At 26.6% G+C, this 17,699-nt stretch overlaps 1 protein-coding gene across 1 annotated transcript; it reads right to left on the bottom strand.

Annotated features, from left to right (window-relative positions):
* Window positions 1-12,273: 12,273 nt before the first annotated feature.
* On the bottom strand, window positions 12,274-14,960 carry LOC149060825 (uncharacterized). Its single transcript, XM_089230751.1, has 7 exons — window positions 14,941-14,960; window positions 14,453-14,706; window positions 13,862-14,329; window positions 13,343-13,720; window positions 13,024-13,274; window positions 12,781-12,940; window positions 12,274-12,422 (listed from the first exon to the last, which is right to left on the bottom strand). Exons 1-7 carry the CDS (start codon window positions 14,958-14,960, stop codon window positions 12,301-12,303), a joined length of 1,653 nt encoding a protein of 550 aa, XP_089086877.1. The 3' UTR covers window positions 12,274-12,300.
* Window positions 14,961-17,699: the final 2,739 nt, after the last annotated feature.

Below are 17,699 nucleotides of genomic sequence, written 5' to 3'. Positions count from 1 at the left end.
GCGACCGGACACCGTTCGACACCATTTTTTTTTTCTTCTTCTCACCAACGTCTCCTGAACACCACGTCTCTGTCAAGACGCGCCGGTTCTCGTTCTCTCGTGTTACGCAACCTCGTGTCCACGACCAGTCTATTGATTTTTTCATTATTGTCCAACGCTGTCAACGCCTGTTATGATGGGCTAAGCAAAACCACGGGCCCGATGTCGGTTGAAGCTGCCGTCGTTCCAGTGCCCGACGCCGATGGGCCATGTCGACCACGTGCGTGTCGATGGTCAACAGGCCAGCTCATCACAGCCGTCGGTCACTAATACCTGACCAACATCGTCAACCAGCCACTCAGCTCAAGTCATCACTTCAACGCGTAATATGTATCACACCATTCCCCCCAAAACCCTTGTCACCTTATAATAATATATACGATATTTGTTAGACATGCGTCCTATCGCTCCTCTCATTCCGATTACCGTCCCTAGCGATATGCCGGGCGGTAACCCAATGGTTGGCGAGGTAACTCGGTGAACAATATATATATATTAGTATTCCGCCGAACCTCGTGGGCCGATCCGTGGTTTCGTTTCGTCCCTATATCTATATTTCCTAATGTTTGTCACGTGCCAAATTATATACTAAAACTGTGTATGCCAAATTATATACTAAAACTGTGTATGCCAAATTATATACTAAACTGTATACCAAATTATTATATTCCCCATGGTAATTCTGTGTGCGAGAGCCACCTCCAATTTATAAATTTATTAACTATTATACTATGTAAAATATATTCCCCATCATTACCCTAAAACCTCATGTTTTCTTTATTTATTAGTGCTTTATCACTATTTATTATGTTATATTTTTTGTCTCCCCTTATAAATGAACCTTTGGCGTTCATTCGTCACTGCGTGTATCAAAGCCTGTGAGTTCCACCGACTTGGCCCTTGGGTCATCACGCGGTGCGGCTCACAGGTCATGAGTAAAGTGTTCCCCTTTACTCATGGGTGGTTTATTGGGACCTTAAAAGCCCGTAATCTCACAAACTATACAAATTTATAACATTACTTACACAATACACATTTAAACAAAAAGGTAAATTAACGGGTGAAATCGATTAATTCGAAATTCAAAAAGCTGCAGTCACTTAACATACTCCTTAACGTATATATTATAAAAAAAAAATAATAAAGTTAATTTCTGTATGACGAAATACATCTTTAAAATAAATATTATATTGTATATATATTGTTTTTATATAAATAATAATTTCAATTTTATATAGGTAGTTATTATAATTCATGACTTTTTTTAAAAATATATATAATTTCTATAACGATAGTTCATCAAAATGAGAAATTAGTACCTATAATATATTATGTTTATTGTTATATATTTAACGGACTTATTTTATCCCGGACTTTTTTACCGTGATTTCTATTATATATGTACATCAATATTTTATAATACTATAATTTTGTTAAATCCGGAGTTGTCCCTAGACAATAATTCATGGTGGGAGAGCTTTTTTCAATAATAAAAATGTATTACTCCACTCGAATTATTATCATTATTATATATTAGGTACAGTTTTCGCCACTTATAGTGATTACCTTCGTTCAAAAGTACCTACTTGATCACTATAACCGGAAATCACTAAAAGCGGCGACTGGAGAAACATGTATAAAATAATGTAAAAATATTTAAATATTAAAATTATATTTATTTAGTATTATCATTTTTTATTTTTAATAATCTAAATATTTTTATTTTTTATACTATACATACCTACGGTATACTGAACAACGAACGAAAACAATCTGCGTATAATGTGTAAAATATTGGTGCTTGTCAGAACAAAAACGGTTTCAAACATGTACGAATGGGGCTAGGCAAATTGAGTCCGAGATAAGTTTGGTACATTTTGAAAGTGTTAAATTGAGTCCCGGGGATAAATAAGTAGTAGGTAAGTTGATTCCCGGAAAAAATAAGGTAGTAGGTAATTTGAGTCCCAGGAAAAAACGATTTATATGCATTAAATATTTAAAAATTTGCACTATAAAATTTTTATTTGTGATTTTTCCCCTCTCAATTTACCAACCCCGTTACGAAATGTTATGTTATTATGAAGTATCGCTTATTACGTGGGTTACATTAGAAAATATAAGCTTGATTAAAGTTCATGATTAAGATAATTGTCATTCGTAATAGTTTCCCTGTAAACAAAAAGGTGATAGGTATTATTTTAAATTGTATTTATATTTTATATTTCTGATCACAATAACCGAAAACCTGAACACTGTATTCGACGAAAAATTCTCTTATAACGACTGTTTGTTCCGTTCATGGCATTTTTGATCGCTATATATGAGTGGCTGATTCTTATAACCAGTGAACACTAAGCGGCGACTAAAAACTAAAAATATAAAAAATCGTTGGTAGGTACATTGAAAAGAAAACTCTTTATTAAATATAAAAAAAAACAAATCAAAAAATATTAAAAATGAAATAAAAATAAAAATTATAGAACAAAATCTAATTTTCTGTTGATTTTTGAAAACATAATGGCTTTATTCACGTCTAGGTACATCAATATTATATTTCTTTTTTCATTTGATGATTGTGTCTGTGAACAATTCAATAATGATAGATATTAAAATGATTATCATTATTTCGATCCAATAATTTGATTCAAATATATTTAATTTACCTATTTATATAGTATATTATATTAACTACTATAATTAATACTAAAATATAGTAAATACTATTGATTATAAATGTTATTTTGTGCCCATTCAATTTAAAAATAACAACTGATGCAGGGAATGGGCCATTCCAAATGTCCTGGATAACTCAGGTTCCACTAAGGAATATAATAAAATCAGTCGGCGCGATTAGATATTACCGAATTATAAATAGAACTATTCAACGATCCACAGAAAAATGTAGTAATTTATTATTATTTAATATTTATGATGTACATTAAAACTAAAAAATAACAGCCTAAACAGTTTTTTCATATTTTCTATAAAAAATATAATTTTAAATATTGATTGACATATTAAATATGTTTATTTTTTTCGTTTCGTGATATTGGGGGAGAGCACTGGTGTATTTAGGTTTTTGTCATGTGGGGGGGTATGACTTTTTATGATAATTACAAACTTGAGAGTGGCTACGCCCCCCCCCCCCCCCAAGTTTCCAGGAATTATAAAAGCTTATTAATATTAAATATACATTCTACGTTTGCCAAAATTATAATACACAACACATTACTTGAGGTTCAATGTTTTATTATCAAAATCATGTTATTACAATACAAGATACAAAATATGAACTTCAAATGCTCATAAAAATTTAATTTGACTTTTCGGTAGAGATTTTTTTTGATAAAATTAGGCGTACTTATGAAGAATCTTATATTAAATTTTCAATTGTTAGATTCAAAAAGACAAATTTTTATGAATTTCTAACTCAAAATAATTTGCTAATTTTCGTGTTTTTTCAGTATTTTGTCAAAATTTGAACTTTAAATGGTTATAAAAAGAAAACCGTGACTAAGGATTTTTAATATTTTTCAACCACTATTGTGTCATTATATAAGAAGCATCGTATTAAATTTTCAAGCTTTTTTACCCCACAAATAAAGATTTATTGACATTCAAAAAAAAAACCTAAAAAGTTGGAAACTATAAGTATATCCGTAAACAGCTTAAAACAAGTCAAAATATTTTAAAAATTGTATCAAATATAGAAAGTGTTAATATAAACAACCAGTGAAAATTTCATGTATCTACAGACATTTTTTTTAGAATTACACCAAAAACCGTAATCGATTTTGACCAAAATAGAGTTTGCGTAAAAATTCCCGTTTTTTCCTTAATTTTTCATTTGTTTTTCACGGCGCTTTTGAAAACTACTGGGAAACTTTTACTTTTGACCCCCAAAGTACCATATAGGTTCACTTTCCTATCAGAAAAGATGCTGTTAAAGAATATCTAAGCATTTTTACTCTCCTAAAACGTGATGACAGACACAAAAAAGTTAAAAAGTAAAAAAGCACACATCATTGTAAAATCAATACATTCATCGCTTCGCTCAGAATCTAAAAAAAAAGTATTTGAATACATATTCATATTATTACATTTATTCGAATACTTAACAATTTTACAAGACTGAACTGCAGTCTGCAAGCATAAAACGTTACTTTCTATTGGGAATAATAAAAATCTTGCCCGTCTGAACAGCGCTCAGCGGTTTTATTCTTGCAAATTTAATCAATTAGGAATTGAAAAAAAAAAAATCATAATTTTTTAAATAGTAATCATCAAATTATAACGAGTAACGACTATAATTAATTGTGTGTATACAGTTTATGGGGGGGGGGGTTGATCCCCTTGATCCCCCCTCGTAAATACGCCACTGGGGGGGGGGGGCATCGCTCTGTTTTGTCCGCGCCTGATCAACCGTTTCCAAAATATTGCAGTTGCAGTTGCACTTTCAAACGGACTATTGGGCGAGACAATATTATATTTAATATATATTTACTTTTTTACCATGATGCAATTTTTCGTCGTGATTTTTTTAAAAATCATCATTGATTTGACTACCAGATTCCAAGCAATTCATTTTTACACGTTGTATTTTAGATTCTGAGCGGAGCGATGAATGTATTGATTTTACCATGATGTGTGTTTTTTTTTTGTGTCTGTCATCACGTGTTGGGGCAGTAAAAATGCTTCAATTTTTGACTTCAGTACCTCGTTCGATCAGAAAGTGAATCTAGTTGGTACCTTGGGGAGTCAAAAGTAAAAAATTCTCAATACTTTTCTAAATAATCGAGAAAAACAAACTAAAAATTAAGGGAAAAACGGGAAATTTTACGCACACTCATATTTCGACAAAATCGATTTTGGTTTTTGATGTAACGTTAAAACGAATGACCGTAGATACATGAAATATTCATCGAATGTTTATATAAGTAATTTCTATCCACCATGCAATTTTCAAAATATTTCGACTTAAGTTGAACTATTCATAGGCATTTGAAATTTTCGATCATTTTTAGTTTTTTTTAAATTAATAACGATAAAAATGTATTTGTAAGGCAGAAAAGCTTGAAAAATTAATACAAGGCTCTTAACATATTGTTACAATAGCAGTTTGAAAAATAAAAGGAATACATACTCATAATTTTTTTTTAAGCATTCAAAGTTTGAGTTTTGACAACATATTATGTAAAAATCACAAAAATTCACAAATTATTTTAAGCTAGAAATTCATAAAAAATGTTCCTTTTAAATCTAAGATTTGAAAATTTAATAAAAGTTTCCTTACAAGTTTTTGAATCTTTATCACCAATAAAAATTCCAACGGAAATTAAAATTAAATTTTTATGAGCATTTGAAATTTAAATTTTTACAACATTGGATATCCACTGGATTTCACATTTAGTGATTTTCTTATTTTGGTTTAACTCTAAAAGTCTAAAACAAATGACCGCAGATTCTTGAAATTTTCTCTGAATATTTATATAGACATTTTCTATATTTGATAACATTTTCAAAATATTTAGATTTGTTTTGAGCTGTTTACTGACATTTTAATTTTTCAACTTTTTTAGTTTTTTTTTCTATAAATATCGATAAAAATTTATTTGTTCGGTAGAAAAACTTTAAAATTTAGTACAAGGCTTCTAACACATTTTAACAATAGCAGTTGAAAAATGAAATAAATTCATAGTCACAATTTTTTTTTTACAAGGATTCAAAGTTTGAATTTTGACAACATACGTAAAAATTACAAAAATTCATATATTATTTTAAGCTAGAAATTCATAAAAAATGTTCCTTTTATATCTAAGATTTGAAAATTTAATACTCTTATCGTATTTTTACAATAGCAATTGAAAAATAAAAGAAATGCGTAGTCACAATTTTTTTTTACAAGCATTCAAAGTTTGAATTTTGATAACATATGTAAAAATCACGAAAATTCGCAAATTATTTCAAACTAGAAATTCATAAAAAATCTTCTTTTTAAATCTAAGATTTGAAAATTTTTAATAATCTATAATATATCCAAGACAGATAAACCGTCTTCGCTCAGAATCGTTTTTCGTATACAATGATATAATATCATTGGATTCAAATTTAATTCCATCCATTACAGTAACCCACTTGTAACCTACTGTACAGCAGAGCGACATCCACGACTTACCCGCCTTTTTTCTTTTATTCGCTTCACTCGTTTTTGTTTTAGGTACAGATATATTATAATATAGGTACCCAACGAAAACAAGAAGTATGAATAAAATAAAATATAAATTATAAATTCTTAACTAATTTACAAAGGTTACGTTAGGATTTAAAAAATATAATAATGTAATAACTATGGCTGGAATTTTGATGTCCTTAAAAAATCTCAAAAATGACTTAAAAACTCAAAAAAATGCACTAGGCTATATAAATTAATTTAAATTATTATAGGTTAAACAATGGAAATATATTTATAAATGATACTACAGTAATTTATTTTAGATTCTGAACGAAGTGATGAATGTATTGATTTTAGAATGATGTGTGTTTTTTTTTTGTGTGTCTGTGTACAGCATAACTAGTTAAAATAATGCTTCAATTTCAAACTTTGGGGGTGGTTTCCGATGTAAAAGTGAATATCATTGGTGCATTATAGGTCAAAAGTAAACACTTTCCAACAATTTTCAAAAAAATCAAGAAAAACAAAAAGAAATGACAGAAAACGGGAATTTTTACTCAAAACCAGTTTTCGACCAAATCGATATTTTTATATGGTTGTAATTCAAAAACTAATAACTGTAAATACTTGAAATTTTCACCAAATGTTAATGTTAGTAATATCTATATACAGTTTAATTTTCAAAAATTTTCTACTTTTTTTGAGTTATTAATAGACCACTGAAATTTACGATTTTTTTGAGAATTTTTTTTTGAAGTGTCGGTAAAAAAATGTTGGACTACCAAAAAAACTTGAAAATTTAATACACGGTTCCTTATGAGTTGTTCTTATTGTAGCTAAAAAAAATTAAAACTCGTAAGTCACAATTTTTTTTAATAAGCGTTTACAGTTCAAAATTTTACAAAATCTGTCGAAAACGCGAAAATTTGCAAGTAATTTTGAAGTTGAAAAATCATAAATTTTTTTGCGTTTATAACTAAGGATTAAAAATACAACACTAAGTTTTCCATAAGTTTTCCTTCAAGTAGCTATAGAGAAAACTCGAAGCATCATTATAGGAAAAATGTTAAGTGCGTTTGAATTTTAAATTTTTACGAAATAGTGTAAACAATAACGATTTATCCTCAAACGATTTAAACATTTTTTATTATTCAAAAATTATAAGTCGTAGATACTTGAAAATTTGATCAGTTATTTAGATTGGCATTTTCTTTACATGATTTAATTTTCAAAATATTTTGACTTTTTTTGAGATATTTATAGACGACTGAAATTTTCAATTTTTCTGAAAGTTTTTTTTTGAATTGTCGATAAATTTTTTTTGGCTCAATCAAAATACTTGAAAATTTAATACAAAGTTCCTCATAAGTTATTCTTATATTGATTAAAAAGTTATATGAATAAATAGGCACAGTTTTTTTTTATTAGCATTTGAAGTTCAAATATTGACTTAATACGTAAAAATTACGGCAATTTTCAAATTACCTTAGATAGAATTTCATAAAAGTTTTTCTTTTTAGATCTAATATTTTAAAATTTGATACAAGGCTCCTAACATATTTTTACAATAGCAGTTGAAAAATAAGAGAAATATATAGTCACACATTTTTATTTTTTTTTATAAGCATTTACAGTTCAAATATTGACTAAATACGTTAAAATTACGGCAATGTTTAAAAGTTCAAATTATCTTAGATAGAAATTCATAAAAGTTTTTCTTTTTAATTCTAAGATTTGAGAATTTAATACAAGGTTCCTAAAATATTTTTACAATAGCAGTTGAAAAATAAAAGAAATGAATAGTCACATTTTTTTTTTACAAGCATTTAAATTTAAATTTTGACAATACACGTAAAAATCACGAAAATTCGCAAATTATTTTAAGCTAGAAATTCATAAAAAATTTTCTTTTTAAATCTAAGATTTGAAAATTTTTAATAATCTATAATATATCCTAGACAGATAAACCGTCTCCGTTCAGAATTGTTTTTCGTATACAATGATACCTATCATTGCATTCAAATTTAACCTACCTTAGTCAGAGGTCCACCCCACCCCCAATGTACAGTAGAGCGATACCCACTTACCCGCTTTTTTTATGTATGTAAGGAATTATAAAATTAATAAGAAATAATAGATACGACGATAATTTGAGCGGGAAGCCTAGCCAAGTAAAATTGTAATCGATAATAATTAGTTGTGCTAAACATTTTATTATTCGTACCATCAGCTGTTATTGTCCATAGTGTCTAATTGTTAATTGGAACAATTTTGGTTTATTTTATGAACAAATTGTAAAAAATATTCTAAAAGCTAAAACAATGCGCTAAAATTGTCAAAAGTGCAATAAAAAAAAACTACTTTAAAATAATCAATATCACCCAAAACACATTTTATACTTACGGTTAAGGATCGACGTTTTAAGTGTTTCGACACCAGAAAGAAGATGCCTTTGCATCAAAATTCCAGCCCTAGAAATAACTAATAATATTTTTCACAATATACTTGCCTATGCAGTTATTCATCGGAGATCTTTCAAGCAATATCTTGAACTCAGATAGTACAGTACTATTGTACTAATATAGTAATATAGTTCCACATGATATAGATATCTCCATGTGCCTATGTGTCGCTTTACAAACCAGTATTTCACGACCATGTCTTAAAAAAATAACTGAATTTTTAATGAGGTTAAGTTATTTTAAGCTTCAACTTTCTAGATAGTTTGTAACTTTTATAAGTTGTACGAAAAATAACATTTAACATTAAACTTAACTTATATCATTCTATATTAACTTGCCCAGCCTTGCGATACACTGTAGGTACATACCTTTAATAATAAATATGTTGGTCTTCACTGCAACCACAACAAATCTCATTTAATTTGCGACAACTTAAATGCGTATTATGTAGTATAAGCATAATATAGTAAAAAAACATTAGGTATCATAGTAATAATTAATAATATTTTATATTATGATGGTACTCGTAAATGCATGATATATCTATGGTACCTACAGGGTAAGTTTACCATTAGTACAGGATTTAAGTATTGATCGCGTGTAATTTATAAAATATAAGAGGAGAAGTAAAAAGGAATTAACTGTTCCAAAAAATAATTAAAAGTTCAAACATTATCTTTTTTAAATTTAAATTTTCTTTTTCTGATGATTTTTAGCATGTAATGTCTTGATGTGTACTCTTCAGAAATACATGTACACATTATGTAAATAACAATTTTATTAATGTATTTTATTATTTTATTAATTTAGGGAATGACCATTTTTGATTACGAAAAGCCAAGTGGAGAAGAGTAAAGACCTTAACACCTCATCTGTTAATGAGATAAATTATTCTTGAAACATCTATATAATAAAATGCTCCTTCGTCTGACCCCTGTTTATACATGATTTTTCCACTGATTCGTAGAAGCCCATCCGCTACACCACCGAAAAAAATATATTTCAAGAATTTATTAGTTATCTTTACTATACTGCTTTATATTATATTGTAGCCGATACAATTGAATAGAATTCCCAGACGGAATGCGTACAGGCGTCAGGCGCCTTATTTGTGATGCCCTATACAAATGTAATAAATCAATGGGGCTGGACACTATTCATTCTGATGGCAGTGAAATCTCCATGTGCGGTCGTATGTCATCCCATATCATCCCAAATAAATCGCCAACATAATATAAAAACATTCTTAAACCCTTAGTGCTCTGTGACATCTATTTTCTACACCTAAATGCTGCATAGCCGATTATATATTATTGTATTATTATAATATTCACTTATTTTTACATGGGCAACAACTTGAATATGGTTATAGACAATAATAATTTTATATTTAAATTATAATGATCAGTAATGATCTCGCTGTGGTGAATTTCCGGAATACAATTTGTATCTCAAAATTATTGAAATATATTGAACAAATACAGTTAATACATTAACATCTGAATTATATAAAAAGTTACATAAAATTACAGTTCTAAAATAGAATTATTTATCGAATATAAGTTAGGGGAAAAATTGGAAAATAGGTCAATGAGTAAGTATCGTCTACAAGTTAAAATTGGCTTCAAATATGCATACGAAAAACAATTCTGAGCTATTGATCACTCTATATATCACTCTATAATACAAAGCATATAATATAATATATACTCATATTTAATTTTCAATTATACTTATTTATTGAACTATTAGTAATATGGTAGGTTGAATTAATTTTGGCGAAAACATTGTATTTATGATATTTGATTAGTACAATACTTTATAGGTAGTTATAGTTTTATCATTCTATATTATTATATTTAACTTATATGTAGCAATGAATATAATATTTGTAATTGTGAAACTAGGTCATACGAAACCGTTTACTAAATCATTTTCTTTCATTGTATGTTGTAATAAATAAAAAAAATATTATAAACAACTTATATGTGTTAGTTTTGAATCTAATAACTCGTGAACGTATAACTCAGTGAATTAGTGTGTTAAGTTAATTTTAAAAATAATGTCATGTTTCAGGTAAGTAAGTATAAGTATAAATAACTCCCCCCAGTCCCCACTATCATCACTATTAACTAATCTACTGAACTGTATACGTTAAAATTTTTTTTAAATCTTATTACCATATTTTTTTTCAACAGATTTAATATATACCTAATATACTTACAGAGGAAAAAACGTCAGTTCAAAGTATATGTTCCATCAATTACATTAAACTAGATTTTAGATTCTGAACGGAGTGATGAATGTATTGATTCTACAATGATGTGTGTTTTTTATGTGTCTGTGTACACTGTGTACAGCATAACTACTTGAAATAATTACATAGCAAAATTATATTTTCAAAATATTATTATAATGCTTTATAAATTATTTAAATGTTTTCAATATATTCACTCATGGTTGTCAAAAAGTTTTAAGATATTATCACAATATTATTAGATCATCATTTGTCCAACGATAAAATATTATAATCATATCTAACAGCAATATTTACAAAATATATTGATGATATTATTTTGAAAATATGTAACGTACAATAATTATGCAATATATCGCCAATAATATTTTGAAAATGATTGGCACACAATGTTTTTGAAATATTTTGTTGATATTATTTTGAAAATATGTTACATACAACAATTATGCAATATATCGCCGATAATATTTTGATAATGATTAGCGCTCAATGTTTTTGAAATATATTGTTGATATTATTTTGAACATATTTCGTAGACAATATTCATGAAATATATAGGTGACATTAGTTTGAAATTTGAAAACAATATAATATATAAAACAAATAAATTATTATAGATGATAGTATAATTATGAAAATAATTAAGTTTTATTTTACCATACATGTATATCTTTGTCAACATAGAAAAAAAGTTATACAAAATAAGTGGTACATATTATAATCATATTGTAAAAAAAAATCTGACTGTCATACAGAAAAATATAATGATAGGTAAGGTACTAAATATTATAATATAATATAAAATATATTATAAATACAGTATTAAAAATAATCATAGTAAAAAAATTGACATATAATATTATGTATATTTTGTATAATTAAAGTTATAAAAAATAAGTGGTACATATAAACATATTATAATCATATTGTTAAAAAAAAAATCTGACTGTCTTACAGAAAAATATAATGATAAGTACTAAATATTATAATATAATATAAAATATATTATAAATACAGTATTAAAAATAATCATAGTAAAAAAATTGATACCTTATAATATATTATGTATATTTTGTATAATTTGTTATTAACAATTGAATACATTTTATACAAAATAAATGGCACCAACAAATTATAATATAAAAAAAAACAATCTGACAGTGTCTTAGAAAAAAATAATAATAATAAAAAAGTTAACCTCAGTATATATTAATATAAGACTTGTAATGTTCAAAACAATATTATGATAAAAAAAAAAAATATTGACTTATTCATCCTTGTCAAATTTTATAATAATGTATTAAGATAAAGAAATAAAAATAGAATATAACAAATAATCATACTACAAGTAATAAAAAGCTTTAAATAATTTAAACAATTTTTTTCTGCATTTTTAGTATCCTTTGAGGAGCTTGTGCCATCCAACTCTTTATTGGCTTTTCTATTTCTTTGATTGATACTTCTTTAAATTTTTTCATTTTTAAAATCGCTTCTGCAAAAATAATAATAAAAACACGAGAATATAATAATGTATAATTCCTCGGCAATTTAATGAATTATTAAAATAATTTTAATTTTAGACTAAAATAAATAATATTAATAATATAAATCAACAGTAAGAGAATTTTTAGATAAATACAGCCAGTTTATTTACAAAAATTATTTCTTATGAAAACTTTTTTTTACTATAATGTAAGCTATAGCTATTTGTATAAATTATAGTAAACCAAATATTTTATTGGACTTGAAAAAAAATTTATAAGTAAAGAGATACATATATATTATTTTAGATAAACTATAGGAATAGTATAGATGATACACACATTATTATATACAAATAAAGTACTTGCCTATTATGACTGCACAATGCTGAAGGTTGGAAAATGTTTTTTTGCCTTTAAAACCTATAAAAGAGTAGTTTGCCAAAAAATTATCTGTAAATAATTTTTGCATAATTTTTCTCACTGACTCCGATAAACTGTCTCCCATCAACCGTGTTAACAAAACAATCTAGAAGACATGGTAATTAATAAAATAAATAACTTGCAATATATATTGTCATTTATCATGTTGATTCAAAATATTTTAATTACCACATAAGCTTTATACTGTCGGTCATTGGTTAGTTTATCTTCCATTTTTTCTAGGTCATCATTGTTATCAATACATATTATTTCATTTTCATAATTATCAAGTACATTATCCAAATTAGAAAATGCATTATTGCTATTCAATTTATCATTAATTGTTTCTAATAATGAGTAAAAAGAATCAAGACGTTTGTTAACAGATTCAATTTCATATTTCATGTTGGTCATAGATCTTGACATAAACTTTTTGAATCCTAAACAAAATGTTTAAGTAATAGGTAATACTAAAATAAAATCTTCGAAACATCATTTTTATATTTACCTTGATCATTATCATATTCAAAATTAGATGCCTGATGATGTATTTTTTTATTTTGAAATGGTTCAGTTAACTGACTTAACTGAGCTTTTGGTGTAGACTGATATGATCTTGATGGTGTAGGTAGATTGACAAATGGCTCAGGTGACTGGTTTACATAATATGTCGGTGTTGTCGGATGCTGCGATGATGATGACGCTGATGATGTTTGGCATACAGATTTTGAAGTTGAACTTTGATCATGAGCTGTAAATGATCCAGTTTTATGAAAGAGTTTCAACTTTTTGTTTTTTGATGAACCAAATGACATTTCATGTGTAAAATCATCATCTGGAAAAGGCTTATAATTTTTATCAACATCTGAATCATCATACTCAGAATCTGTAACAGAAATTAATTATAATTAATAATTAATGATAATAATAATAATAATAATAATATAATAATAATAATAATAATAATAATAATAATAATAAAAATAAATAAATAATTATAATTATTTAGTGTTTTGAATCAATGAACAAATCAAAATTTGGCACCTAATTTTAACCATATTAAATGCATTTAGAATAAAGTACTTTGGTACTTTTGGCTGATTGTTCACCATTAATCCACTTCTACTTAATTCTAACACTTCAGCAATAAAATCAGAAAGATAGTTATTACTATCTGATGGTTTTTTATGCCCATGAAATATTCCAACAGGAAAAACATATTTGTGATAGGGCATAATATAAGCCAAAATTGGCCAAAATTGACTAGAGCTACTTTTCGATATTGGTAACCCGTCAATCCCAACTGCAATTTGAATAGACTCTTGCAAAGGTAAAATTGATGAAAACCTTAGTATTCCATTACGTAAGCCAAAATGATAATACGTACCATTTGGGTGTACTTCTCTTAAATTTAATACTTTTGTAGAGTTAGAATGAAGAAGTGTTCGACAATCTTTAGGTATAAATGAAAGTTCAGCTTTATATTTCAAAATTTCTAAAAGTTTATTAATTGTATTTTGAGGGACATTATAATTTACAGCCCAATGAGCCAATGATTGTAAAATATCTTCCTGGCGGTTATATTTATTTTTATAAATATTAATAAACTCATCATTGCTGGATTTTAGTACATTTTCAATAACTATATTTGGAATTGATTGAATTGAAATATTATTATGTTCTACTATTAGCTGATCAGACTGGTCCATAACTGAGTTAACAATGTTTAATGGACTTTTAACAGTACTTGAAATAAGAGTTTCATTAGGTAATGTTTCTTGTACGGGTAAAATGTCATAAGTACTGTTTAAATCATCTGGTAAATGACCTATATACCAATCACCCAAAGCATCCAACTCCCTTTGCACTTTTCTTTTTTTTGTTCGAGTACAAAATACTTTTTTCATTTTAAACAAACTGAAAATATAATTTATCAAATTTAAATACACAAACAATAAATTTAAAAAGAAAACAATTTTAAATAAATATTATTAGGTATTTTATAAAAAAAAAAATATGAGTAGGTAGGTAATAATATTTTACATTTAGAATGATATACCTAGTTATAATTTAACAATAATAATATAGCAATAACAATATAATTACCTATTAACCAACATTGACATAGATACATAGATACAAAACATTTTTTTAATTAATTAATCCCATATAAGCTATTACTTATTGTAATGTGTGGGAGTTCGGTTAGGAATTTAGGTAAGTATACAAAAAATATAGAACATTCTATACATATGTATTACATTTCTATAATACATGGTCTACAAAAAAATAGTACCTAACTATTAAATAAGAAGTTCAATTATTTAATTGATGGATTATTTACAATATTGTATTTTTATCAGTCTATTAAGAAGGTAGTAGGATACCTACTCTTTTTAATATAATGTTAAAGTGACAAGTAGAAGTGCAATGCCAAAATTGAATATACATAGTTTGTGTATAATATGTGAATACCTAGTGGCTAGTAGGTATGCTTGAGTTTAATATTACTTATTTATCTAACACTTTTCAAAATATAAAATAATTTTCTAATAGATTTTAACAAAACATTTATACCTATGTATATTAAATTTAAATTTGTTATCATAACACAACCCAAGATCTTTAATATTGTTTACTTTTTCTAAAAAATAACAGTTAAAGACTTAAATTTATTACAGCGAGTCACAAATCTATATACAGTTTATATTGATCATTAATATCGTTCTTATTATTTGGTATTTGATAACACATATTATTGGTTTTGTTTAGGTTTAATTCAAATAAGTTATTATATATTTATATTATCCTAATTATTTAATAAGGTAAACATAACATTCTTAACTAAATAATTACAATTTATTTTAAGTTTTCTGGGATGAAGTAAAAATCCACATATAAAAATACCTATATAGAACGTAGTGTTAAAATACTTGACAACGATGATCATCAGGGATACTTTAAGTAGGTACCTATATTTTAATTTAATACTTTAATACATTGTTTGATACTACATCACTAATCAGTAGTAAAATATGGTGAAAAGCCATAAACTTTTTTGGTATGTAGCATTTTACGGTGGGTTTGAATTTTAAGGTCCAGTAACAAAATCCACTATCATTAAATAACATAAATTAATAGTTCTATATTTAAGTCTTTAGGTCTAGGTATTTTTATTCCTTTGAGCATGATATAAAGGTGGAAAAACACTTAAACACCATTTTAATAGCTAGATCACAAAAACGGTATAATATATCATTATAAAATACAGGTACTTACATGTAGTTTTATTATTTTGCTCTTCAAAAGTTTTGACTTCAAGGCTGAAGGCAGTAAGTCACTGAGTCACAGGAAACAACCGCTATTCGTATCGTGTATTCGTGTGTAATGTACAAATGTGCAATATAAATATTAAATGTTATATTAATGTGCAGATGTGCTACAAATTACAATAGTACAATCATAAATCATAGAATACTAGTACTCAGTAGTACAATCGGCGTCAATCGCTTCTCGTCAAGAACGTGGTTAAAAATTAAACCCGACGGCTATAGCAGCGCTGTGGCCCGTGGTGGCGTTTTTGATGATCGTGACACGCTGGATTCGCTGATAAATAACATTTCACGGAATTTTACCACAATAGGCGAACTATTTTTAGGCGATCACTATCTTGACTCTCCTGGAACGGCGGGGCAGGGGCGCAGGGCTATATAATATATGTACTATAAGTTACGTAATGCGTATTATTGTACAGCAAACAAAAATACGAGAGTGTTGAATGATCCTATTAATCGCGTACCTAATACCTATATATAATCAATATAGTAACAATAATAGAAGGGCGATAATTCAAAACGTGGTATTGCCAAAAATTTAAAAATCGAGATAAATATCGATTTTAATGTAAAAAACCACGAGGAATTCAAATCTGGCCTTAAATTTAATTTATATCGATTATTTCTATGGAAAAAATCGATTTAAAAACTGCCATTCAATTCAAAACGTGATATTGCCTATTTTTATATCAAGTCAAAACGTACTATTGCCATGTTCAAACACTTCAAACCAAAACGCTGTATTGCCCGTGTTATTAGTATAGGATATTAGGATCTCATTTCATGTCATAACAAAACGTGATATTGCCATTCTACATTATTTAAACGTATAAATATAACTTTTTTTTATGGCGTAATAATAATACGATTAAAAATAATCAATATTAATTCAAATAGTTTATTTTATACCAAGGAACACTATGTTCTATGTTATCTTAATTCGTGGTTTATACCAAAAATAGTAAATTCATATAATATTAATATTCATATAATTCATATAGTAATACGATAACGGTTCATCACTTATCAGTCTGATGTGTCTTGTGCATTATTATTTATCATTCTAAAATTAAAAATAAATTAGTGGAAGACTTTTACGCTGTTAGTTGAATCATTTTTTAATTTATTTTCTTTCTGTTTCGTTTTTCAACACATAAATATTTTAAAAAATGAAGAGAACGAGAGAAATGTTAAAAGTCGCTATAGAAGTAAGTATCTATTACATATTTCTTTCAGTAAATATATGATCTCGTGTGCTTATAGTATACCTATTTATAGATTACCTACCATATACTCTACATAAAAAAATATAAAGATTAATAATATTTAATGTTTTCAACTAGTGCATTAATAGAATATATTATTACATTCATATTATCATAACTTTCATAGCATATTATATGATCAAATGATCATACAGTAACATTTCATAATGGCTATAGATAGAATAATATTTTTAATAATACAAAATAGTATACCTAGGTACTATAATATATCAAATATTTTTTTTTATTTAAGGGAAATGATTCA

Source organism: Diuraphis noxia, unplaced genomic scaffold, assembly GCF_037042655.1.
Source record: "Diuraphis noxia isolate RWA-SAM2 unplaced genomic scaffold, SU_Dnox_SAM2 contig0001, whole genome shotgun sequence".
Classification (NCBI taxonomy): domain Eukaryota; kingdom Metazoa; phylum Arthropoda; class Insecta; order Hemiptera; family Aphididae; genus Diuraphis; species Diuraphis noxia.
This window is presented reverse-complemented; position numbering and strand designations above follow the sequence as displayed.